The following is a 27109-nucleotide window of genomic DNA, read 5'->3' on the forward strand; positions in this document are numbered from 1 at the left end:
CCCTTGAACCTATCCTTCTCTGGTTTAGCATCCTTCATGTTGTAGTACCACCTGCAGACCCATGGCATCAAAAGGCTGCTGCCTGCCCCTCCAGTCCAGCTATACTGGAGTCATGCCAATGTAATTAAGATAAAGATCTCGAGACAAGAAGATTATCCTGGAGTATCTGGATGGACCCTAAATGCCATCACATGTTATCTTTTTTCTTTTTTTATGAGAGGGAGACACAGGGAGATTTCACATGGAAGAGGAAGGCAATGCAGAGAGTGATGCAACCATAAACCAAGGATGTGCCAGCAGCCACCAGAAACTGGGGGAGGCACGGAATAGATTCTTTGCTAGAAACTCCAGAGGGAGTGTGGCCCTGCCGCCTTGGTTTCAGCCCAATGAAGTTGATTTGGAGCTTCCAGGCTCCAGAACCGTGAGAGAATAAACTTCTGTTGTTTTAAGCTACCAGGTTTATGTTGATTTGTTACAGCAGCCTCAGGAAGCTAATATACTCTCCAGTCTAGGCAGACTTGAGCTCTGTCCCTTCTGTTTGCATGGGTTCTATAGAGCGTACCTCTATTATAGATTTCACAAGTGGTAGGCGGGGGGCTTCCCTCGTAGCTCAGTCAGTAAAGAATCTGCCTGCAATGCAGGAGACCTGGGTTTGATTCCTGTGTCAGGAAGATCCCCTGGAGAAGGAAATGGCAACCCACTCCAATGTTCTTGCCTGGAGAATCCCATGGACAGAGGAGCCTGGCAGGCTACAGTCTGTGGGGTCCCAAGAGCCAGACACGGTTGAGCAACCAAACCACTACCAGGCTGTTACTGGGCTTCCCACGTGGTGCTAGTGGTAAAGAACGCGCCTGCCAATGCAGGAGACGTGAGATGCGGGTTCAATCCCTCGGTCAGGAAGATCCCTCTGGAGGAGGGCATGGCACTCTACTCCAGTTTTCTTGCCTGGAGAATCCCATGGACAGAGGAGCTACAGTCCACAAGGTCACAAAGAGTCGGACACGACTGAGCGACTTAGCAGCAGCAGCCGTCTGTTATTGGTCACTTTTTCTACCTCTTCTGAGCTTCTCGAGGATTCTTTGCATCCTTTGTTCCTGAAATAGGACCTAATATTTATTAGTTGCTAAATAAATACCAAATGGGCTCATGACTGAGCAAACAGCCTCTGATGTGGACTTTGTCTGTCTCCCATATCCACCATCTTCTCTGTGGTCACTTACATTTTATGTCCTTTTCCTCCACCTTGCATATTTTTCCCAACCAGTGTCTACATGTGGTTTTAAGTTGTGCAGTGGTCTTATTTTTCTCATTAATCTCTTTCCTTAGTTCAGCCAGCTTCCTATTTATTTCTCGCTTTTTTTTCTTTCCTTGTTATCATCTCCTCTTTGAACTCTTTTAAAATGAACCCATATTGTCTTAAAAAATTCATTGAGCCTCTAAAGCAGATTTTTTAACTTCTTAGTTTGGAATTTTTCCAACCTATAGAAAACTCAGAAGAATAATACAGTAAACACCACATGTCTTCATCTGGAGATTCACTTGTTAACACTATACCAACGTTTGTTTGTTCTTGCTCATTCTCTTTGTCTCTCCCTCTCCCTTCCTATGTTTTATTTATATTGTCATGTATCATTTGAAAGTAAATTGCACACATTATGAATCTTTACTCCTACAAATTTAAGGATGTATTGCAAAGACTTTGGATGTCCTCCTATCCCCTCCCAACTTTCTGAAAGTGAGGTTGCACCTGTTTACTAGGTGTAAATACAAAACCACCTCAGCTCATTCCTGAGAGTTTCCCGTGAGATGAGATGAACTGAGTACTCATTTCTCAGGCATATCATCCCCTTTTAGGTTCAGGTTCTATAAGATCACTCCTTCAGTGATGAGTTGACCTAAATCACTTAACCTGTGATATTTCCCATACTAAAAACTGGATCTCTCATTTCCATGTTCAGGGGTATTTTACTGCCTGGAACAGGAGACAGCATTATTCTAGCTGTGAGTTGAATATGACTATTACAGTGTTCAAAACTAGCTCTGAATCTATGGTTCTTTTGAACCATATACTGGCTCCACCAGGGTCTGATTCCAAATTTATGTTTTGAAGGCAGAGCCAGAGACTGGAACAGACTATGACCAATTCCACACGTCCCTATTATCATATCCCATCACAATCTGGCCAAACTCCTCCACCCATGGTTATAGGTCAATAACTTTATGTGAAATATCTAAAGACCATTCTGGCACCAAAAAGTGGGATAGAAGATTGTTATTCCAAATAAAACAAAAACATCCTGAGTACTTATTAGTGCTGATATTTTCAAGCTCATTCTCCAGAAATTTTTGCTGTGGCTACCACCATCTGTTTGCCAAGACATCCTGGAAAAGCCAGACCTTAAGCTGCAGTAGTGACAGGAGTGAACCCTACAAAAATAAAGGGCATCTTTCTGTGTTTCTGGTCTGCACTTGTAATCGCGTTATGAAGATGCCGAGCCACCTTTGCTTCTATTATCTTTGCTTTAGTTTATGTATACTGGGAAAAAGAAACAGATCCTGCTAAGTTTAAAATTGTGGAAAATGAACATTGACTAGCCAGACAGTTACCTATTGCAGTCTATGAAGAAACGGTGATTCAGACGTGAGCTGGGTTCCTGGGGCCAAAATTGGCCTGGTATCTATCTAGCTGTGTGACTTTGCACAAGTCACTTTCCTTCTCCAGCTCTGTTCTCTTTCCTGACCACCAGTCTCCAGATCAATAGGGAGGGGAGAAAAGGGGTAGGGGGAGGAGAGGAACCTAAGCTTCCACTAATTCTGTATGCTGGAAGGCAGAGAGCACTCTGAATAAAGTAATGAAGCAAACTAGATGTCTCTTAATTTAAGTGGCAAGTTTATAAGGGCTGCTTGCTATATGCAAATGACACCACTGATTTCTGATGAGGATTCTGTAATCATTAAAGCACATTTACCAGAGCCTCTAATTGGAAACAGGATTTAGTAGTGCTTCAATTCAGTTCAGTTCAGTCACTCACTCGTGTCTGACTCTTTGCGACCCCATGAACTGTAGCACGCCAGGCCTCCCTGTCCATCACCAACTCCCAGAGTCCACCCAAACCCATGTCCATCAAGTCAGTGATGCCATCTAACCATCTCATCCTCTGTCGTGCCCTTCTCCTTCTGCCCTCAATCTTTCCCAGCACCAGGGTCTTTTCAAATGAGTCAGCTCTTCTCATCAGATGGCCCAGGTATTGGAGTTTCAGCTTCAACATCAGTCCTTCCAGTGAACACCCAGGACTGATCTCCTTTAGAATGGACTGGTTGGATCTCCTTGAAGTCCAAGGGACTCTTACCTCAAGTTATTATATGTCCTTGGAGGTAATTAAACCATCTTTTCTGGGAAAACATTGCAAATTTGAACCTCCCCATCTCAACCAATTAGGGACATTAATGAGGATTTACTGAATTATTACTATTTACATGTATGTGTCAAATGAATTTAATGAGTATGCAATTAACCTTCAGTAACTAGGTAACATTTCAGAAAAACAATAAGATATACCAGTTTATACTGTGCACAGGCATACGTCTGAGATATTGCAGTTTCAGTTCTAGGCCACTGTAATAGAGCAAGTATTGCAACAAAGTAAGTCACATGAATTTTTGGTTTCCTAGTATGTAAAAGGGAGAAGGCAATGGCAACCCACTCCAGTACTCTTGCCTGGGAAGTCCCATGGACGGAGGAGCCTGGTGGGCTGCAGTCCATGGGGTCGCTAGGAGTCAGACACAACTGAGCGAATTCACTTTCACTTTTCACTTTCATGCATTGGAGAAGGAAATGGCAACCCACTCCAGTATTCTTGCCTGGAGAATCCCAGGGACGGGGAAGCCTGGTGGGCTGCCGTCTATAGGGTCACACACAGTTAGACACGACTGAAGCGACTTAGCAGCAGCAGCATGTAAAAGTAATGTTTACACTTGCATAGTCTATCAAACGTGCAATTATGTTGCATTTTGCATTGTGTCTTAGAAAAACAGTGTACCTACCTTAATAATTTATTGCTGAGACTTCCCTGGTGTTCCATTGGTTACGATGCCATGCTTCCAATGCAGAGGGCCTGGGCTCAATCCCTGGTCAAGGAACTAGATCCTGCATGTTATAACTAAGACCTGGCACAACCAACTAAATTAAAAAAAAAAAAAAAAATATATATATATATATATATATATATATAATTGCTAGGAAATGCCAGCCATCATCTGAGCCTTCAGTAAGTCATAATCTTTTTGCAATAGTAACATCAAATATCACTGATCACAGAGAATCATAATAAATACTATGATAATGAAAAAGTTTGAAATATTGCAAGAATTACCAAAATGTGATACACAGACACGAAGTAAGCAAATACTGTTGAAAAAGAGGTGCTGAAAGGCCTCAATGCAGGGTTGCTACCCACCTTCAACTTGTATAAAATGCTTATCTGTGAGGCACAATGAAGTGAAGCCCAATAAATGAAGTGTGTCTCTATTAGCTGGAAACTCTTTCTGACACCTGCTTTATACCTATATATTTCAGTAGATATCAAATAACTAGACTTTAGAAGACAGCAGGCAGCTTTCTATTGCACACAAGTGGACCCTTCATTGTTGAAATCTGAATTCTGGGACAAGTTTGTTTTCTCATGAAACAGAGTGTTTCCTGAGTTCCAACCCCAGTTGATTATAAAGTACTCCTTTGAGATCTTCCTAAGGCCAAAGGTCAAAGTTTACTATTCCTAGACAGTTTTTAATTAATCTGAGAGTAGTTAAGTTCAAATAGCCTTTAATAAACAACTTCTCTGTGCCAGACACTTATGCTAGTCATTAGGGTTACAAAGATGAGTTGGTAAGTCACAGCTCTGCCCTCAAGGAGCTTATAGTCTTGAGGGGAAATACACCTGTAAAGAATAATTATAGGGGCTTCCCTGCTGGTCCAGTGGTTAAGAGTCTGCCTTGCAGTGTAGGGGAGGGGGTTTCAGTCCTTGGTCAGGAACTAAGATCCCACCTGCCATGGAGCGACTAAGCCCACGCCACAGCTAGAGAGTCTACGTGCTGCAACAAAAGATCCCACATGATGCAACTAAGACCCAATCCATTCAGTCCAGTTATGTCACTCAGTCTTGTCTGACTCTTTGCAACCCCATGGACTGCAGCACGCCAGGCCTCCCTGTCCATCACCAACTCTCAGAGTTTACCCAAACTTATGTCCATTGAGTCAGTGATGCCATCCAACCATCTCATCCTCTGTCATCCCCTTCTCCTCCCACCTTCAGTCTTACCCAGCATCAGGGTCTTTTCAAATGAGTCAGTTCTTCGCATCAGGTGGCCAAAGTATTGGCGTTTCAGCGTCAATGTAAGTCCTTCCAGTGAACACCCAGGACTGATTTCCTTTAGGATGGACTGGTTGGATCTCCTTTCAGTCCAAGGGACTCTCAAGAGTCTTCTGCAACACCACCGTTCAAAAACATCAATTCTTCAGCACTCAGCTTTCTTAATAGTCCAAAAATATCACCAAATAAATATTTTTTAAAGATAATGATTATATACAGTTTAATATATGTACTGATGGGTGTGTATATTCTGACCTCAAAGGGAGGTCAGAAATGCTGAACTTGAAGATAGATCTGAGGAACTTCTCCATAATTCAGTACAAAGAGATAAGAGTTGGAAAATATGAGAGCTATTTTAGGGGAAAAAGAATTAAAAAGTCCAACATACTTGTAAGAGGAGTTCCACATGGAAAGGATAGAGAGAACCATAGATACTGGATTATAATTGTGTAAAATGTTAACATCGAGGGGAAGGCTGGAGGAAGAGTGTGTAGACCTACCTCGACATTTCTTTGTAGCCTACTGTGAATCCATAACTATTTCAAAATCGAAAGTTAAAAACATTTAACAGTAGTTACTAACAGAATATAAATAACATATGTAACTTCCCTGGCCAGAAGAGTAGGGGAAAGAAAAGAATAAAGAAAACTCAGTCATTTCAATGGGATTCAGGAAAAGAGAAATTAGAAAGCAAGGTTTAAAAAGTAAGATAACTGCAAAAACAAAAATGAAGTCGAAATATATGAAAATATGTTTATAGTCACAATAAACAAAATGGACTCACCTCCCCATTTCACAGAAAGTGTCAGGGTTTTTTTTTTTTAATCCAGTTATTTTCTAGGTATTAGAGACGACTAAAATATGACACAGAAATGTTAAAGTGATGTGGAAAATGGCAAGTATCAAAAGAAAGTAACTACATTAAATCACCTAAAATAGATTTTAAAGAAAAAACATTGAGATTGATACTTAATGATAAAAGGAATAATTAGCTGGGACAGTAAAACAGTCCTGAACCTGTATACAGCTGGCACTATGGTCTTAAAAATATAAGCAAAGCTCAATAGATTTAAGAGGGAAAATGGGTAAGTACACACATTTGAGTGTATTTTTAACATACCTCCCTAGGTACTTAATAAACAATCTAAAATTTAGTAAGAATAGCAAAAATTTGAGCAATGAATTAATGGAGATAGATGAATAGATAGATAGAATATATAAAATATATTAACTCAACTATTAAGTACTTTTTTTTTTCAAATATGCATGGAGCACTTGTTGACCCTGCACCAGCCAGTCACAGATTTTAATTTACACAGTATAATAGGTGAAAGGCAAATGTTAATTTATACACAGCCCACAACTCAGTAAAATTAGAAATTAGCAATAAAGTGATCATCAACACCCCATTCATTTAGAAATATTGAAAAACACACCTTTGGATAATATAGGCTCAGACTAAAATAAGTTGATCATAAAAGATTTAGAACTAAATGCCAGTGAAAACTGGATGCCAAAGCTATGCAGGCAGCTAAAACAGAAGGTATACTTAGAAATGAGTATCCCTATTCCCTGGTGGCTCAGACAGTAAAGTGTCTGCCTGCAGTGTGGGAGACCTGGGTTCGATTCCTGGGTTGGGAAGATCCCCTGGAGAAGGAAATGGCAATCCACTCCAGCACTCTTGCCTGGAAAATCCCATGGATGGAGGAGCCTGATAGGCTACAGTCCATGGGGTTGCAAAGAGTCGGACAGCACTGAGTGACTTCACTTTCACTTTCATTTGCATATATTACTGGATAGAAAGAAGCAGAAAAAGTGAATGAGTTAAGAGTTCAAATGGAGAAGACAAAAAAGGAAAAATCGAGTAAACAAAATGAAGATTGTATGAATATATGTATGAATATACCACATTCCCATTGTCTGAATATACCACATTCCCATTGTCTGAATATACCACATTTTGCTTGTCTGTTCATTAGTTGATGAACATTTGAGTTACTTCCGCTTTTGACTAATCTGAGCAATACTGGTATGGAGATTTGTGTACAAGTTTTTGTGTGGACACATTTTCATTTCTATTGGACTTATACCTAGGAATGGAATTGCTGAGTCAAATGTAAATTCTGTGCTTAACTTTTTGAAGCACTGCCGGACTGTTTTCCAAAGTGGTTGCACCATTTTATATTTCCATAAGCACATGTGAGAGTTCTGATTGATTTATCTACCTCCTTACTAATGCTTCTTATCTGACTTTTTATTATAGCTATCTCATTTGTTATGAAGTGGTTTATCACCATGGTTTTGATTTGCAATCCCTAATGTTGAACATCTTTTCAATGTGCTTATTAGCCATTTGTCTTTTTTAGAGACATGTCCATTCAGATCCTTTGCCCATTTTTAATTGGGGCATTTGTCATTATTACTGCATTGTATGAGTTCTTTATAGATTCTAGGTATAAGTCCCTGATCAGATGTATGATCAGATGTATGATTTCCAAATATTGTCTCCCATTTTGTAGATTATCTTTTCACTTTCTTGATCGTATCTTTTGAAATACATAATTTTTTAATATTAATGAGTCCAGTTATTTTTTTCTTTGTTGTTTATGCTTTTGATGTCTTATCTACGGGAATCCACGGCCAAATCTAAAGTCACAAAGATCTACCCTTGTGTTTTATTCCGAGAATTTTGTAGTATCGGCTCTTGCATTTAGGTCTTTGGTTGATTTTGAGCTGAATTTTTCGTATATGGTATGAGATCGGCAGCCATACCATTTTACATCTCCACCAGCAGTGAACAAGAATTTCCGTTTCTCCACATCCTTACCAAAGCTTGCTATTTTTTTAAATTGTTTTTTATTTGCCTTTTGCTAATGACTAGTGCAATTGAGCATTTTTTCATGTGCCTATTGGCCAATTATGTATCTTCTTTGGAGAAAAGTCTGTTCAAGTTCTTTGACCATTTTTCAGCGGCATTGTTTATTTTGTTGTTGTTCAGTTGTGGGAGTTCTTCGTATATTTTAGATACCAATCTTTATCAGATATAGGATTTGCAAATATTTCCTCCCATTGTGTGGGTTGCCTTTCACTGTACTAATAGTGTCCTTTGATGCACAAAATATTTCACTGTTGATAAAGTCCAGCTTATCTGTTTTTTCTTCTGTTGCCTGTGCTTTTCATGTCATATCCAAGAAATCATTGCCAAATCCTGCTAACCAGTTTCTAAACACTGGGCCTGGTGGTGTTTAAACTACTCAGTGAATCATTTAAAGAATTTTGAAGTAAGTTATTTCTATTCCCCAATTTACTTTTATAATTACAGAAGATTTTCATAATTACTCATTCAATCTCAAACTTCTTCTGAATTTTTATTTTGCTGATTACTGCCAAATGTACTCAATTGTAAATCGAAAGCATGGAAATAGCACATTATATTATGATACAATTGTTCCCCATGAGGAACAGTGATCAAAATTGTTGCCAACTGCCTTTATTAGGAAAAGAAAATTCTTAACTGATTAAAGACTATGGATATTATATGTCAGCTATTAAATGGGTTTTCAGCTTCTCTGCTTCATTTTTTAAAAAAAATACTGAATTTCACTTCAGCACGCATAATAAAGTTCTAAAACTTCAAAGACATTTTGCATTCTGAAAAGGGTTCCTTGTGCTTGTAATGTTCATTTGAAATTCAAATAATGCTTTGGAATTTGAAGCTAGTTAAAAGTTCTGTACCAAAGAAGAAGAAGGGGGAAGAGCCCTTCTATCATTACTAGTTTTTACTACTAGCAGATATTACATCTTTGTACCTAGACAGTAGCAGTAAATGCATCTTTTAAAGTTATCAAATAATACATATGCGATCTATAGTAAACATCTTGGGCAATATGTCAGGACTTATTTTTTTAACCTCTGTAGTTCTTGTTTTAAACCACTATATACTTTTTCAAGCAAGTGTTTTTTTAAGCCGCTCATTGTGTATAGTAGATGATGTGAAAGCCTTAGTGGAAGCCTAAGACACGATCCTCTTCCCTTGGAGAATTTGCCATCTCTTGATAGAGCCTGATGATACGCATGACAATATAAAAGAAGAGATAGGGATGTGCACCGTTTAGACTCTGAGACAGTAAGGACGGGCTGTGGGGTCTGAGATGGTTGTAAGGCCAGGAGGGCGAGGTCTGTTTGGAATGGGCTGAGGGAAGGAGATACTGCCTGGGTGAGAGGAATGACATGAGCAGGGTATGACATCTGACTGGAGAAGACAAGAACCAGGTTACCCAAGGCAGAGAGAGCACCTTGAGTGTGCTGTGGACAGCGGGTGTTCCACTGTGGACAGTGGATGAGGATGGATTATGGGGAGCTGGAATAGTAGTTTTATATTCGATGTAGTTGACTGTAGAGAGGGATTGTGGGTTCTTGACCAGGAGAGCAGTGGGAAATTGAGTCTGTCTCCAGTAGAGTTCATAACACTTTAGAGATAAAGGGATTTTGGAAACATCTTATCCAACAACCCCTGTCTACTGGATCCAGGGAGCTGAAATAGCTTGCTCAAAGTTGCCCATCAGAAAACAGCAGATCTGAATTTCAGATTTATCCTTTAACTCCAAAGCCAAAGTCTTTCTTTCATACCACAGTTTTCTAGAATGTCTTCCTGTCTACCAGAATGTCTTAAGAAAAAGAAAAGAGGGAGAAAAGCACTCACATACTTGAGGCAGTGAACACCCCAATCAGAGGGGTTGCTGAGGAAAACTGAAAACAGGATAAGTAGAAGCATCTCACTCCAGTACTCTTGCCTGGAAAATCCCATGGACGGAGGAGCCTGGTGGGCTGCAGTCCATGGGGTCACAAAGAGTCAGACACGACTGAGCGACTTCCCTTTCACTTTTCACTTTCATGCATTAGAGAAGGAAATGGCAACCCACTCCAGTGTTCTTGCCTGGAGAATCTCAGGGACGGGGGAGCCTGGTGGGCTGCCGTCTACGGGGTCCCACAGAGTTGGACATGACTGAAGCGACTTAGCAGCAGCAGCAGCAGAAGCATCTTAGTTTGAAAAAGTGAGAACCTGATGACTATTTATTTTATTAAATGGAGCAAGTACCTAGAGAATTAAATATAGACTGAACTAGTTCTAAAATATAATATTTGACTAAAGTGAGAAATTAATCCTAATAAAACTGTTATCCATATTCCAAATGGCCCTGGCAAAGGGGTGCTATGGAAATATTTGCAGAATGAATGAACAAAGGAATAAATGTATCAACTTAAATTTTTGTAGTTTTTTTTTCTGGTAAATATCTTACAAGTGTTATTTAAAGAAAGCATTTTCTTTTATAGATTCACCTTTTTGGAGTTTTGCTGGCCATTTTAGGAAACCTGGTAATCAGCATTTCCCTAAATATTCAGGTAAGAAGAAGCTTATTTTTCTAACTCTATAGTTTGATCCAGGGACACATTATGACTTTAATAAGTCTCAGACACTCTTGCCTTCTTCCTCCATTAAAGAAAGTGTATCTTATGTCCTTATTGATACAAAGACAGATGTAGTACTGACTGGATTGTACTCATGTTTTTTTCTTCTGATTTTAAAAGAAGTTAAATGTTTTTATGAACCTCTTATTAGTATTGTATACCCCAGTCAAATTTCATGTGAATTGGTATCACACTGAGAAAAGATGTTCATAATGTTGGCATAAACCAAGATTTATTTGAATGTTCTATATTTTCTTATAGTACTTTTATTATTTTCTGAATGACTTCTGAAGCTTTTAAAAAATTTTTAAAGAAAAAATTTTAAAGTCATCTAAAATTGTACATACGTCTTAAAGAAGTGAGTTCAGTTATCATAAAATACAAGAGGGAAATAGGGCTTTATTTAATGGCCAGTTTTTCAGGAATTCACATGTTTGCAATAAAAGAATATATTCAAAGCAGATATGAATGAGTTCCTCTATCCCAACCCTCTGCTACCAGAGCTTTCTGCCCTGTTACATTTATTGTGGTAGCTACTTTGACTCATCCTAAGATATGCTTTCTTTAAATCCCTTTTCCAAAGGTGTTTCTTTAATAATTTATTATATTTATTTCAACGATGTTTATTTTGGGAACCTGATTTTTTTTGACAATCTAATAAAAGAAGTATTTTGGTGTGGTAGAATAAAAAGTCACCTAACTCCTTAACATACATCCCACCTTTGATAGTAATAATGATATTTATTTGCAGAGCTATGAGAATTAATTAATATGAAGAATGCCCTTTAAACTATAAAATACTGTGTCAGTATGAGTCACTTTTAATATGTTTGGAACAAAACAGAAAATCATAATAATTGCTCTATTATAATCTGCAAATAAGTTTCAGAGCCATGAAGCAATTTTATAGGAGCAAAATTTTCAAGGCAATGTTTAGTTGCGTGTAAATGTTTCTTATTTACATTCTGTTTGACTTCTAGAAGTATTCACATCTTCGGTCGGCACAGCAAGAACACCCAAGGCCATACTTCAGGAGCGTGTTGTGGTGGAGCGGAATCATACTGATGGCCCTGGGAGAGACGGGAAACTTCGCGGCCTATGGATTCGCCCCCATTACTCTCATCGCTCCATTAGGCTGTATGTCTGTTACAGGTGGGTCATTTTTCTGTGTTTTGATAAATAGAAATTTCAAGAGATCAGAATAATCGGTGAAAAAACATACAACACAGGCCCGAAAGAAAAAAGTCTGTTTCCTGTTTTCTTAGCATGCTCATTTGGAACAATTATACTCCTAATTTCAGTTATTCATTGTCTCGGTGCCCCATTAACCATGAAGAAACTGGCATTTTGTAGCTATAACGTTTATGTTGAAAAGCCTGATTCCCGGTGTCTGAGTCAATAAATCAATAGCCACAGCAAATGTTATACATGCTTTTTAATCATTAATGAATTATCTTAAAACATTTGTAATAGAATGACATATTTTATTCATATGTTAAACTGACATGACATGTAGAGTCCTTGATGCCTGATCCATAGTTTAGCATCTTTTTTACATTAAGAATTAGATACATTACTATCTATAAGAATGTATAATTTTGCAGTAATATCATAATTAACCTACTTTCAAAATTTTTTATGACTTGCTAGATACATTTAGACAAGAGAATATGAGATGTTGCTAAAGACTAAAGAAAAAGCAAAAATTACTGCTAAAAAAGAGAGCAAATTCTCTAAGCTGTGTTAAAATCAATAAAATCTTTTGAGTTTCACCCTTTATCTGCTGCTATGGAAACAGCATGTTTCTAAGTTTCTGTGAACTTGGAATCTTCATTGAAATAGAAACGAGTTGATGGTTATTGTCTGGTAACAACTAGATCAAGCGTATTATCCCAAGTGTAATATTTTCCAAAAAATTATATGAAATCCTTTTTAAAAACATAATTTAAACTGAAATAATGTATACTCAAAGGGAAGTTTGTTTCATTTTGAAAGCAGTTTTCCCTTCTTAATCATTTAAAGTATCTTATTTAAAATAATTTCATAATGTACAATAATAGAATGGTTAGCAAAGAATGCTTTTTTGGCTTTCTAGAAATTGTTCAGTTAAAATCACCCTAGTCTGAATAGGCACACAATTTATGTAATCATTTGACATGTTTAACATTCAGATAAAATCAGCAATTTGAAGGTATCTTATCTTCTATTTACTACTGCATATACTGTGTATAGGGACATTCTTTATATTTTTTCCTTCCCAAAATCTGAGAAATAATAGATAAAAAGATATAGTTATACTGTGCTTCCCCACTGGCACTAGTGGTAAAGAACCTGCCTGCCAATGCAGGAGTCATAAGAGATGCAGGTTCTATCCCTGGGTCGGGAAGATCTCCTGGAGGAAGGCATGGCAACCCACTCCAGTATTCTTGTTTGGAGAATTCCATGGACGTAGGAGCCTGGAGGACTGTGGTCTATAGGGTCGCAAAGAGTTGCACATGACTGAAGTGACTTAGCATGCACACGTAGTTATATTGTCACCTTGAGACTTCTATAGGCCCCCGTTGATCTGAAAATGTTGTATTATTTTTCATAGCGACTGTCTGTTTAGAGCTTATCTCTAGTTTCGTTTCTTATTCTGCTTCATGCTGTTTTGGTGCAAGAGCCTAAAACAGAAGTACCCAGGCATATCAAACAGAGGCCTGGGGGAGGCTTGAGTGCACCACATTGTGCTAAAATTCTCCGTTTATCTTGAATCCCCTGGTCCTGGGAAGCTTTTATCTGGGAACAAGAAAAGAGCCATTCCAACTAGTACAAAGGAAGGGGGATGTGCTGGATTTATTATAAAGACCAGAGATCTCACAGAAATGAAGATAAGCCAGGCCTCTTGGGACCCGAAGTGAGAAGTCGGAAATTATCGGAGATGAAGGGCCAGCCCTGATAAACTCCTCACAGACCTTCAGTGAAGCCGCCTGTGAAGCTGCTCATCTCGGCATGACTTGCTTGAAGCTCTCGTTAATAACGGGAGGTTTTAAGTTTAACCGCCTTCCCCCCACCCCGGACAGTGTCCTCCCAGCTTTCCTGGAGCGGGCGGGGCAGTCCACCCACCTTCAGACTTGGAGATGGACTCTTCTCCATGCTCTCCTTCGTTTGTCTTCGTCTACCCCTAGCCTGGATTAATGTTTCAACTTTAGAGCATTTTTAGCAACCTCCCTCTCTACCCATTTAAAATGATTCCAAGAAGTAAAACTGTAGCCTCAGACACAAATTGTTTCTTGCTTTACAGTCTTTGCACACGGTAATATATGCTCATAAATAATATTCCCACAGCACTCTTGCGTTGAATTCAGGTCACTGTGCAGTGTTGTGGGTGGACAAGGGATGCTGGAGATGGAGGATTTTCCCCAGACCAACCCCCGACCACTTTTATAATTCTTTATAAATGTTCTAGAAACTCTAGAAAAATGTGAAGCGAAGGGGACAGTATTTTTTAATAAATATGTTATCCTATGGCTGTGTCTACAGCTGAGGCAGAAAAGCGTCTACACTTTACTAATTTCATTTTCGCTATTATTTCTTGGGAGCTTCAAGAAGGAAATCAAACCTTCCTATGATTTTTTTTTAAAAGGTAATATTTGTTGCAATGTTGCATGAGAGACTGCTGATTCTTTTCTGGCTTTTCTGCTGTCTTTTGTGGCTTTCAAAGTTTGAAAAGAAAAAAAATAAGAAAGAAAACTGAAGTCCAAACAGTTTTTTTTTTTTTTTTTGAAGTTTTAGCTCTTAAGTCCAAGTGAAGGAACTTTCTTCCATCTTCTTCATTTTCCTTGGGTAGCCTGGTTCATACCAATACACTGTGTTCCTTTTCCTCCTCTCCAGAAGTAAGGCGATACTGTGTGGGTCACTAAGCCCAGGCTGCTAATATGTCAGTCCCACTGCTTTGTCTTACATAATCAAAATTCCTCCTCCCTTTGTACACTTCAATGCAACAGATTTTTTTTTTAGGACTAGCACGTAAGAAGCACTACAGTAACCACCAGGGATATTTCAGTTTGTACTCCACCCACGTTCTCGCCTTGAACCATCTTCCTTTCTAGTCTTTCTTTCCTTCTCTCTGTGTGTCCTGCTGCTCTACACTGACATGCTTACCTGGAGGTGGCATTTTCTCAGGCACGAGTTTTACTGATGGTTTCATAGGCGTTCTAAGAAACAAAGAATTCTGTAATCAAGCAGGTTTCTACAATATTGGATTTAAAACAGTACAAAGGTTTCCTGAGTGGAGGATTTCTTGAGGCTCTGGGATAGGCCCAGGCACGCTGTCAGTTTTTCAGAAGCAAATGCAGTAAGCCAGCTTTCCAATCGTAGAAGGAAATGGCAACCCACTCCAGTGTTCTTGCCTGGAGAATCCCAGGGATGGCGGAGCCTGGTGGGCTGCCGTCTATGGGGTCGCACAGAGTCGGACACAACTGAAGCGACTTAAGAGCAGCAGCAGCAGCTTTCCAAATCTATTGTCTACAAGATGCCTTTATAAGAAACATCTCAAGGGACAACAGTTCTGCAGAAAACCCTCTAGAGAGTCCTTATGGCAACGCTCACAAGCAATCAGAGCGTTCTAGAGACTCAGATAGGATAGATACCTGGCCGGTACCTACAGCACGACGGGGAGGTGGATAATGGGAGTAATCTTGATACACAGACAGATCTGAATGCCCAGGCCTGGGTCCTCTTTTGGAGAAAGAAGCTCAGAGCCCTCATATTCTTGTATCACCTTATACTTTTACCTTCCTTTTCTCAATGAATAATAAGTACAAAAGCTTATTCTGGCTAAAATGCTGATTATATGCTGGCAGGCTTCCCTGGTGGCCCAGACAGTCAAGAATCCGCCCACAATGCAGGAGACCTGGGTTCGATCCCTGGGTTGGGAGAAGGAAATGGCTACCTCCATTCCCTGGAGAAGGGAATGGCAACCCACTCCAGTATTCTTGCCTGGAGAATCCCATGGACAGAGGAGTCTGGTGGGCTACAATCCATGGGGCCGCAAAGAGTCAGACATGACTGAGTGACTACCAGTTTCACTTTGTTTCATGGTTCATTCTAGGAGTTTGTTTTTCCAGTAATTAAGAAATCTTAAGAGTTGGTGTTTCAATTTCATCTAAAGCTTTGGCTGGATACTCTTCCCAATAAGACAGGGCAATAGAATGGTGAGGAATACAAGCTCTAGGACCTGCGCCTGGAAAGATCTGTGACGTCAGGCGAGTTGCTTAGATGGGTTTATGCCTCAGTTCCATCATCTATAAAATGGGAATAGAAACAGTTCTTCCCTCAGAAGTTGTCATGGGAAAGAACTGAGCAAACACAAACACTTAAGAACAGTGTTGGATACACAGTGCAGTGTTTGACACAGTGACAAATCTGGCTATCATCACTGTGATTTATATTTTTAATTAACTAGAAACACAGTATGTTATTCTTTATAAGGGAGTTTACTTCCGTGCTTCTGAAGATGCCTGGTTGTTAAATTCTCAAAAATGAATGAACCACTTCAAGAAGTGCCTTTTATTGTCCTTACCATTGTTGTTTAGTCACAAAAGTCATGTCCGACTCTTTGCAACCCCTGGGACTGAAGCACACCAGGCTTCCCTGTCCTTCACTATTTCCCAGAGTTTGCTCAGACTCATGTTCCCTGAGTCAGTGATGCCATCCAACCATCTCATCCTCTGTTGCCCCCTACACCTCCTCCCCTCAATCTTTCCCAGCACCAGAATCTTTTCCAATGAGTCGGTTGTTCACATCAGGATACCGAAGTATTGGAGCTTCAGCTTCAGCGTCGGTCCTCCACTAATTAATTAATTCTCAGGGAGAAGAAGGGTAGGCTCCTCACAGCTCATTTGTTCAGCCATTAAGCAGCAATTATCTTTTGACTCCTCCACATATTCCCCACCAAAATTTGTTGGAAAATACCAGAATTTCCAAATAACCTAGCAAAACAAAATACATATAAAAAACAGACACAGAATTTTGTCCAAGGGGAAACAGTCTGAAATGTGCGTGCAACTCTCTGTCTTCTTGCTCTGGCTTCAGAGCACTTTTGTTCACTTGCTAATTAACTTCAGAGAGACATTCAGATCTAACTGTAATTTGAGAAAGTGTTTTTCTGAGAAACTATTACACCAGAAATCCAATAAAGAGAAATAAGTTGGGTATTCTGTGCAGTTTGTAATAAAATTTTAAACTGCTGCTAATCTTTCCTGTCCCTCTTCCCCAGGAGGCCTTTTTTTTTTTTTTTTTTTTGCTTCTGTGCTAAATTAAACTGGCTTCTTTGCTCCCTTAGAACCCTGCATGGGCCCTCCTCTCATCTATTTGGTGCCCTTTTGTGAATTAGAAAAAGGCAGCCTTTCTCATAATACTTTATTTTGGTGTGCAGATTATCTTAATACAATAATGTGATTGGAACAGGCCACGCTAGTGCCATCTGTCAGAAAATTGTCCTGAGAAATATACAAAGCACCAAGATCTGAGATGTGGATGGTGCCCCCTCAAATGTCTTTGTGCAGTGCGCAACCTGTTCAACTGCGTGTAGAAGCTTTGGCCCTTACTTCCCCTTTGGCAACGCTCATCATGCTCCGAATGACCTGCTTAATGTTCATCTTGGCCATTCAGCTGAGACCAGGAGATTGGGACTATGTGTCATGTTGCCGGCTATCTGATTTTTTCAGGACAGCGTGATACAAGAAATCATACAATACAGCCTCACAGAATTGGTTTGAATTTGAATTTTGATAAAGTGAGGATTGAGTGTTCTAGGATGTCCTGTTCTAGGATATTGAAAGAGAAGTGTTCTGTTCTGTTCCAGGGTGTTGTTTGTTTGCTCTCTCACTTCAGTTGTGTCTGACTCTTTGCAATCCCATAAACTGTAGCCTGCCAGGCTCCTCTGTCTATGGGATTCTCCAGGCAAGAATACTGGAGTGGGTTGCCATTTCCTTCTCCAAGGTGTTATTTAAAAGATTTCAATTCCTGATGAAGTGCAATGGTTAAACATTTATTGCAAAGAACTTGTGAATATTCACTTCTGTAAATACTTACAGGTTTATAAGCCTGTCCTTTGGGGGGTTGAGTTAGAGTATTTGTGCATCTATTAATACAAAATGTGCCCTTACATTTCATGTTTTCTTTTTTCTGTTTATCCACCGATGGTGATCTATACTATGCATAACCATTGAGAGATGAGTGAAAATAATAAAGTTATCAATAAACTGAAGAGTTGAAGCCACAGAGAATGAAGGAGGTTCATGGTAGACTTCTCTCAGTATAAAATTGACTTGTCTAGGGGTAGCTAGGGAGTGGGATATGAAGGGATGTTGTTGTGGGGGCAGGAAGGGTGGGGGAAATAAAACATGATGGACATTTTTCAGTTCTATACCTCTGAGTGTATTGATTGAAAGTAATTAGAGTTCAGAGAATAGATCAACTTTTCCAAAATTAAATTCAGGTAACAGTTTAGAAATAGTTAAAGGTAGGAAACTAATGCTGAATGAGCATCCACTGTGCCGGGTACTGTATGGTACAAAATAACCTTGTTATTTTACTTAATTACTGCCCAAGTGAGTATAAGTGAGTAATAAGTAGATTAAATTCACGATGAGTTTTATGAGATCAAACACTTGGAATTTTATATGGAATGATAAAATTAATAGCAGTGAGGTCTCCTTGGCCCTGGGAAAATTTCCTGAGAGAAGTAGTCACCCTGTGACTCAGCTAATTTGAATTAAGTCTGGAGATCTGAACTGCACTGAGAAAATGAGGCGAGAATGAAGCAGATGACTGGTAAGTCTTTTCCACCGTGCATTTTCCCTAGCATGCTGGCTTTTGTTCAAATTGAGATTCATGATGTGGAAATATATGTTGTTTCATGTATTTCTGTGTGCCATTATGAAGCTGTAAGCTGCAATGTGTCTGTATTCCATTAAACAATGGTCCTAGCACAGCCAGAAAACCCTGGTGAGGCCTTTTGGAATTCCAGAGAAGTCATCTCAAGCAGTAACTTTGGTCTCCAAGATTTTTATTAGAAACAAATGAAGGAAAACACAAACAGGCCCATGAGCGAGTGACCTGTAGCATCCCACAAACCTCGATGCGGCGGATTCTCTGTCCTTTAATGCCCTGTGCTCAGCGCCAGCCTGAATGAGGCTGCCAGGGCTCATGGGCTGCCTGTGATGGTGGCACTTTACACGGACGCTTGTTTTTGCCCTGAAAATATGCGTAAAATATCCCTTTTCTCGGTGGCTTGCTGGGTTGTCTGCCTTAGCACATTTGTCCCAAAAACCTGCCTAAATAAAATGCGTGGAATAAATCCCCAAAGTCCTCATTTCATGTCTGCTCATGCACTCTGAGCTGAAAGCATTCCTAAAACCCAGAAACCTTTATTTGAAACATCTTTTCCACCCATCCTTACTTTTTGAGGGCACCACAGAGTATTTCTAAGAAATTGCTGCTGATGATATATTGTGCTATTACATGTATAATACAGAGTTAATCCTGTCAGTGATAGTATTTTTACATTTTTGGAGTCCTTTCATTCAATTTAATCACTAATGTATATCAAGAAAAATGTAGAAAAGATGTTCGTTCTTAATCCAGGTAACTTTCCTCATTTGAAATTATGCATGTTACCTATAATTTCATTATCTTCAATAAATGACAATAGAAATTTTTTCTCTTTTTTAGAAAACAGAGGTGTAGTTAACTTACAATATTGTGTCAATTTCATGTATACAGCAAAGTGATTTAGTTATATGTGTGCGTGTTTTTCAGACTCTTTTCCGTGATAGAGTGTTATAAAAATATTGAGTGTGCCTCCCTGCGCTATGCAGTAGGTCCTTGTTTTCCTGCTTTATATTTACATCTGGAGTGTAACCATAAGTTTATATTCTATGTCTGTGAGTTTCTTTCTGGGTTGCAAATAAATTCATTTGTATCATTTTCTTAGATTCCACAAATAAGTGATAACACAATAGTTGTCTTTCCCTGTCGGCCTTACTTTACTTAATATGAAAATCTCTAGGTCCATGTTGCTGCAAATGGCACTGTGTCATTCTTTTCATGGCCGAGCAATACTCCATCGTGTGTGTGGGCCGCACCTTCTTTATCCACTCACCTGTCAACTCATCTCAGTGAACATTTAGGTTGCTGGCATGTCCTGACTGTTGTGAATAGTGCTGCTATGAATATAGGGGTGCATGTATCTCTCTGAATTATAGTTTTGTCTGGATGTGTGCTCAGGAGTGGAATTCCAGATCATATGGTAAGTCTATTTTTAGTTTTTTAGGGAACTTCCATACTGTTCTCCACAGTGGCTGTACCAATTTACCTTCCCACCAATGGTGTAGGAAGGTTCCGTTTTCTCCACACCCTTTAGTGATCTTCACTAACATGAATTATCGGATACTTTTCTGCCAGTATAGGTGGTGGGACAACTTCCTTTTCTGCCAAGAAACATTTTTCAGTGTCACATCCTCAGACTTTTGAATCCTAATTCCTTGGAATTCACTGTAATTGACATACTTCTCTCCTCCAATTCTGCAACTAAAGAGGAGTGATCCTTTTGGAGAAGTCAGTACCTCAAAATGGTTAGAGTTGCTTGAGCCTGTGAGTGCACTCAACATGCCCACGTATTTGAAGTTTGATTGTGACCGACATGAAAGTGCTTCTGTGGTTTGCTTTTTAGCAGCACAATAAAGTTGCCATTTTAAGCGGTCAGAAACCACAAGCCAGATATTTACATGTGAGGAACTGTTTGTAGCATTATTGTATAAATATGTTCTTTTCATGTCATGGGATCTTTTTTTTTTAATATAAGAGTGTTTTCTTTAGTATTTTGTGTTCTGCTTCCCTGTATTATAAACATATACCCTGGTTTCTCTTCAGATTATAGAGGTTAAACAATAAATTGAATATCTAGGCAGGCGAGCTGATGGAATTTTCATTTGCGGACTAGATCAGAGTTTACAAAGGGTTAGCCTGTAGACCAGATTGGGCCTCTGCTGTATTTGTTTGGCTCAAAGAATGCTTTTTAAGAATACAAATTAATTTCCCATGTTTAAAAATTGGACAGTGATGCACAAAAACTGGATTTTTGTCTTAAAGAATCAGATCCGGTAACACTGAACTTAAAGTTGGCTAGGACTTGAGTTCTGGCTACCGCCTTTCATTGATCTTGTGTATGCCAGGTCACCACAGGCCCACAGCCCCTGATCAACACAGCCCACCACGCCCATTGTTCCTTCTTCTTTAGAGGATTACCCAACTCGCCCCTGTAGGCCAGTTTGGGTTTGTGACCCTGGAACCAAAGATTTTTTCCTTTCCAGCTGAATCAGTTAAGAATGTCATATACATACTCACATTTAAATAAAGTGTAATTGATTTTTTAAAACTTTGGGTTAAATCTATCTTTATAGCGGTGGTCATAAAAGGGTAAAAAAGTGGAGAAAAGTAAATAAATGTGAACGAAAAAATAGCTATACCATAACACATTTGAATAGTTACTGAAGCCTCTTTTGTGTTCTTAAACCCTTAATAAAAAAGAAATTATTGTTTGTGTTAGAGGAGAGAATTTAGGTAAAGAGTGCACATATATCATCACGCTGCAAACCAAAGCACGTCTACGCGTGGGGCTGACAGCTCCTCATACGCCTGGTGCAGCTGGAGCACGGGGATCTTGGCTTGGCCTCTGTCTGTTTCCATCTGGAAATCCAAGTCAGAATGTCCATGTATCTCACCCTTGTACACAGCCCTGACAGGAGATCGTTTCCATTCTGCCTGCAAGCCAGGGGACGCTCCATCACCAAAAAGAGCACAGATGGCTTCCCAACAGGAGTCGGTCCCTTATAACTGTCGTTGGTTCTCCTGACCATGAGGTATTATGATCAAGGCTGTGTGAATACGTTAATAAACGGCACCGTGGGGGCACTCTTTTGGACCAAAGAAAATACAAGAAGATGCTTTTTTGTCCTTTTCTCTTACGTAGTATTCCCGCTGTATTTTTTTCCCACGATTCCTACATAACCACTGTTTGAATTTGGGCGTGTTATCTTTCATAGGCTACCTTTTTTTTAAAATGCATTTAATCATTGTGGTCCACAGTGCGTCTGGAGTCACTGTGTTCACCATGCAATGAATTAACTCCTGTGCCAGGAGCACTCTGTGTAGGCCTGTGTCTGGGAGCATTCTCTGTATAGAAGCATAACCTGTGAAAGCCAGCATGGAAAAGGATTTATGAGCCTCAGCTCAATGATGCCTTTAGTCAAAAATGTACATAAAACTGTGAGTGCTGAAGTTAGGGCTCCGTAGTAACTTTAGTTTAATATGCTTAGTAAAAATCTGTTCAGTTACCAGTATCATCTGTTTCAATGCTTTTTAAACTATTGATCTTAAGATGCTGTATTTTTAAATATTAATTTTTACTATAGAAATAAAAGGGTAATAGTTTTCCCTTCCTTGTACATGTTTAGAAGGCAAGGTTGTTGTTATAGCAACAATTAGACAGGGCTGAGTTTGACAGATCTCTGATTGCAGATGTATATGGGAACAGTTCAGTTTGCTTATTTTTTTATCATTTAAAAAATTTACTACTGTTCTTGACAACCTGAAAGGGTGGGATGGGAGTGGGGAGGGTGGCTCAAGAGGGAGGATGTGTATATCTAATTTGTTGTACGGCAGAAACCAACACAACATTGTAAAGCAATCATCTTCCAATTAAATATAAATAAAATTAAAATTTACTGCTGTTCTTAGAAATCATGTTATTAGCTGTTGCTCAGAAACTGTCTTTTTGCTCAATACAGATCTCATTTTAATCATGTTTTGCAAGATAAATTAGTTATAAGTAGATGTATCTTAATAGAATGTTCTTTTTCATTACTTTCTTTGCTAGATAAATTTTTTAAAAATCTCATTCCCTTATCTTAGCTAAAATTTTGTAGCAAATTACATGTTCTCTCAAAACTTATGGAAAATACATCAGGCACATAAATTCTTTCAGAAGGTAAAAGTAGTATATTTGTGTTTCATAAGACTCTGATAACTATTTTATGGCAATTGATATAATTTGATGTATATAGTATATTTCAAGTTTATTGTTACCAATCATGTCCTTTTGCTTTTAGCAATGAAATTGTCTACTACATAGTGTTCTTCTGTCTTCCTTCTGAAAGTGACATTATTTCTGAAACTGTGGCTTAGCAATGGGAAGGAAAATGATGCCTTTCTTACTGTAAGGAAGGAAATGGAGTATAGTATGCTAGAAAGGGCTCTGAAGTGGGACAAGGAAATATGGTTGCCGGTTCCAGCTGTGCTGTAATAAAAATGTTTGTTAAATGAAAAGATCAATAAATAGGAGACCTTTGGACCTCAGTTTCCCAACTGTAAAGGTTAGAACCTAGAGTCGATTATCTCTATCTCCTGCTAGCTCTAAAATCTCCTTATTCCATGTAAGCAATGTCTCCCTTCCTGATGGAATCCTTCACTGTGAAATAGACTTCTCAAGGATTGTTATAATGGAATGCATTTAGTATGTGTTAGTGTAATGATCAGAGAAGGCAATCGCACCCTGCTCCAGTACTCTTGCCTGGAATATCCCATGGACGGGGAGCCCGGTAGGCTGCAGTCCATGGGGTCGATAGGAGTCGGACATGACTGAGCGACTTCACTTTCACTTTTCACTTTCATGCATTGGAGAAGGAAATGGCAACCCACTCCAGTGTTCTTGCCTGGAGAATCCCAGGGACGAGGGAGCCTGGTGGACTGCCGTCTCTGGGATCACACAGAGTTGGACACGACTGAAGCGACGTAGCAGCAGCAGCAGCAGCAGTAGTGTAATGATACTTTACCTATTTTTTTTATTGTTACCTATTGTTAATCCATCTCCCTCTGCTTGGAAGGGGTTTCCTGGTAGCTTAGCTGGTAAAGAATCTACCTGCAATGCAGGAGACCCTGGTTTGATTCCTTGGTGGAGAAGATCCCCTGGAGAAGGGCTGCTTGGAAAGATTCCTTCCATATACATAGGACATTAGTAATGGGAGTTGGGAATAAGATCTTGATTTTTTTTATATACTTTTTCTAATGCTCTAAAGTGTGAAATTAGTTTCCTTGAATTATTTGGTCCAAATCTGAAATAGAAATTTTTCATACATTTTTATGCTAGTCCCAAACTCAGTTCTTATGGCAATAAGCTATGTATCTATACATTAACTTATCTGTAGAAAATATTGCTTTCATGTTCTAAAGCCACTGTTGTTGTTCAGTTGCTAAGTTGTATCCAACTCTTTGTGACCCCATGGACTACAGCACACCAGGCTTCCCTGTCCTTCACTATCTCCCGGAGTTTGCCCAAACTCATGTCCACTGAGTCAGTGATGCCATCCAACCACTTCATCCTGTTACCCACTTCTCCTCCTGCCCTCAATCTTTCCCAATTTCAGGGTCTTTTCCAGTGTGTCAGCTCTTTGCATCATATGGCCAAAGTAGTGGAGTTTCAGCTTCAGCATCAGGTCTTCCAATGAATATTCAGGGTTGATTTCCTTTAGGATGGACTGGTTTGATCTCCTTGCTGTCCAAGGGACTCTCAAGAGTCTTCTCTAGCACCACAGTTCAAAAGCATTGATTCTTCAGCACTCAGCCTTCTCTGTGGTCCAGCTCTCACATCCATACATGACTACTGGAAAAACCACAGCTTTGACTATACAGACCTTTGTTGGCAAAGTGATGTCTCTGGTTTTTAATATGCTATCTAGGTTTGTCATAACTCTTCTTCTGAAGAGTGGCCGTGCCACACAGTCAAACTCATGCTTGGTGGTTGTTTCCCATGCTCTGTTTATTTTGTGTGAAACCTCTGTTCCTATAAATAACTTGCCCAGGAAAGCTCTGCAAGAACGTGTCTCCCTTGAATGAGAGAGAGCTGGGTTGAGAAAAAGATGGAGGAAGCATATGGAGATCCCAGCTTGTCTTGAGTGAAGGTTTCTGGTGTAGATTTGTGCTTTTATTTTAAATCAGTTGCCAGAATACCAGATATGTGTGTGTGTTAGTCGCTCAGTCATTTCCAACTCTTTGTGATCCCATGGACTGTAGCCCGCCAGGCTCCTTTGCCCATAGAATTCTCTAGTCAAGAATACTGGAGTGGGTTGCCAATCACTTCTCCAGAGGATCATCCTGACCCAGGGATTGAACCCAGATTTCCTGTATTGCAAGCAGATTCTTTACCATCTGAGCCACTAGGGAAACCCCAACACCAGATAGAGTTACATTCAAATGTAACTGATTTGGTGGATTATAATTCAGATTCATTAAAATTATATCTATGAAGAATTTTTAATGATATGGCAAATTGTTTTCAGTACAGTAACTAAAAAAAGAAATTTTGCATTATAATTTCATCTCAACAAAAAGGAAGTAAACACACAAGTATATTAACTGTGGGTTTTTTTCTAGATGATCATATTATTTTGTGGTGATTTTTCTTTCTGTATTTTTGGTTTAAGAAAACAAAAAGTTCAGCCAATGGTTTTTTAAAAAATTTTAAATGCAAGTTATGTTGTGAAGTTTTGGTTTTTGTGTTTGTATTATTGCAAATTTGGATGTTCCCATTGTCTCATGATTCCAGAGGAAGAACAAGTCAGATTCAGCTTACCCCACACATCTTAGTAGGTCATGGTTCGGTTGTAAGGTTGAGGGTTCATTAGCATCAGTAATGGAAAAGAGGGTTCCAAACATCACAAGGGTCAACAAATGCAGGAGATCGCACCAACCCTTTTATTTATGTGCTGGGTACTAACTCCTTGGGCTTCCCTGGTGGCTCAGATGGTTAAGAATCCGTCTTTAATTCAGGAGTCCTGGGTTCAATCCCTGGGTCAGGAAGATCCCCTGGAGAAGGGAATGGCTACCCACTCCAATATTCATGCCTAGAGAACTCCATGGATGGAGGAGCCTGGTGGGCTACAGTCCATGGGATCCCAAAGAGTTGGACATGACTGAGCAACTAACACACACACATACACTAACTACATACAAGAGATCTTCAAAAAGTGAGACATATCTCAGGACTTCCAGGTCCTATCTCATAAAACGTATCTCAGGTCCAGTAGTTGAGAATCTGCCTTCCAATGCAGGGGTTGTGAGTTCAGTCCCTGGTCAGGGAACTGAGATTGCACTCACTACAGGGCATGCCACAACTAAGACCCAACACAGCCGAATAAATAGTTTTCAAAAAGACATATCTTAGAATCAGTCAGTTCTGTTCAGTTCAGTCGTTCAGTCGTGTCTGACTCTTTGCGACCCCATGAATCGCAGCACGCCAGGCCTCCCTGTCCATCACCAACTCCCGGAGTTCACTAACACTCACGTCCCTCGAGTCAGTGATGCCATCCAGCCATCTCATCCTCTGTCGTCCCCTTCTCCTCCTGCCCCCAATCCCTCCCAGCATCAGTCTTTTCCAATGAGTCAACTCTTCGCATGAGGTGGCCAAAGTACTGGAGTTTCAACCTTAGCATCATTCCTTCCAAAGAAATCCCAGGGCTAATCTCCTTCAGAGTGGACTGATTGGATCTCCTTGCAGTCCAAAGGACTCTCAAGAGTCTTCTCCAACACCACAATAAAAAAGCCTAAATATCTTTTGCGGAAAACAAGCCGAAAAAAAAAAAAAAAGTCTTATGTAATGAGAAAGCTGTATGAGGGGTAATGACACATATGGGTGGAGTGGTCAACTCAGTCTGGGAGAATCCAGAGGTGATGCTTGAGTCTAGAGCTGGGTTAAAAGATGGAGGCAGAGATGTACAGGGAACCACTTGTAGAAAAATCCTTTAGCATGAAACTCAGTGGTGCTTCTGGGGATTATGATTAATTTAGTGACAGTGGGCACTGAATATAGAAGAGATAAAGAGCAAACACGGCAAGGAAATTGTCAGGAGTAAAACTGTGGCTGTTTTTGAATGTTATGCTTAGCAGTTTGGCCTTTGTCCTCTGTATGACAGGAAGCCATTAAGAGGTTTTAAGCTGTGGATTTTCATTTGATTTGCCTTTTAGAAAGATGCCTGTAGTGCTGTGGGGAAGGGGTAGTGAAATGGGAGGCTCCAGAGGGGAGCTGTTACCACCGTCTAAGCCTGAGGTGAAGCTGGCTGGAACTGTGACAGAGGGAATGAAGAGGCAGGGCTGGACTTGAGAGACAGTGAAATCCCAACCTAACTGACCCAGTAGGCTGTTGGATGAGTCGTGTGAAGGAGAGGGGAGAC

The 27109-nt window shown here is 39.7% G+C and overlaps 1 protein-coding gene across 2 annotated transcripts in view; it reads left to right on the forward strand.

Moving 5' to 3' along the window:
- The window catches only part of NIPAL2 (NIPA like domain containing 2), an 86096-nt gene that overhangs the window by 13408 nt on the left and 45579 nt on the right, over positions 1 to 27109 (forward strand). For both annotated transcript variants that reach the window (XM_069600535.1, XM_069600536.1), the window contains exons 2-3: positions 10704 to 10772; positions 11819 to 11990. In XM_069600535.1, the coding sequence (XP_069456636.1) occupies positions 10704 to 10772; positions 11819 to 11990 (241 nt within the window). The remainder of the gene's footprint in view (positions 1 to 10703; positions 10773 to 11818; positions 11991 to 27109) is intronic.

The sequence above is a fragment of the Ovis canadensis genome, chromosome 9 (assembly GCF_042477335.2).
Source record: "Ovis canadensis isolate MfBH-ARS-UI-01 breed Bighorn chromosome 9, ARS-UI_OviCan_v2, whole genome shotgun sequence".
In the NCBI taxonomy this organism is placed as follows: domain Eukaryota; kingdom Metazoa; phylum Chordata; class Mammalia; order Artiodactyla; family Bovidae; genus Ovis; species Ovis canadensis.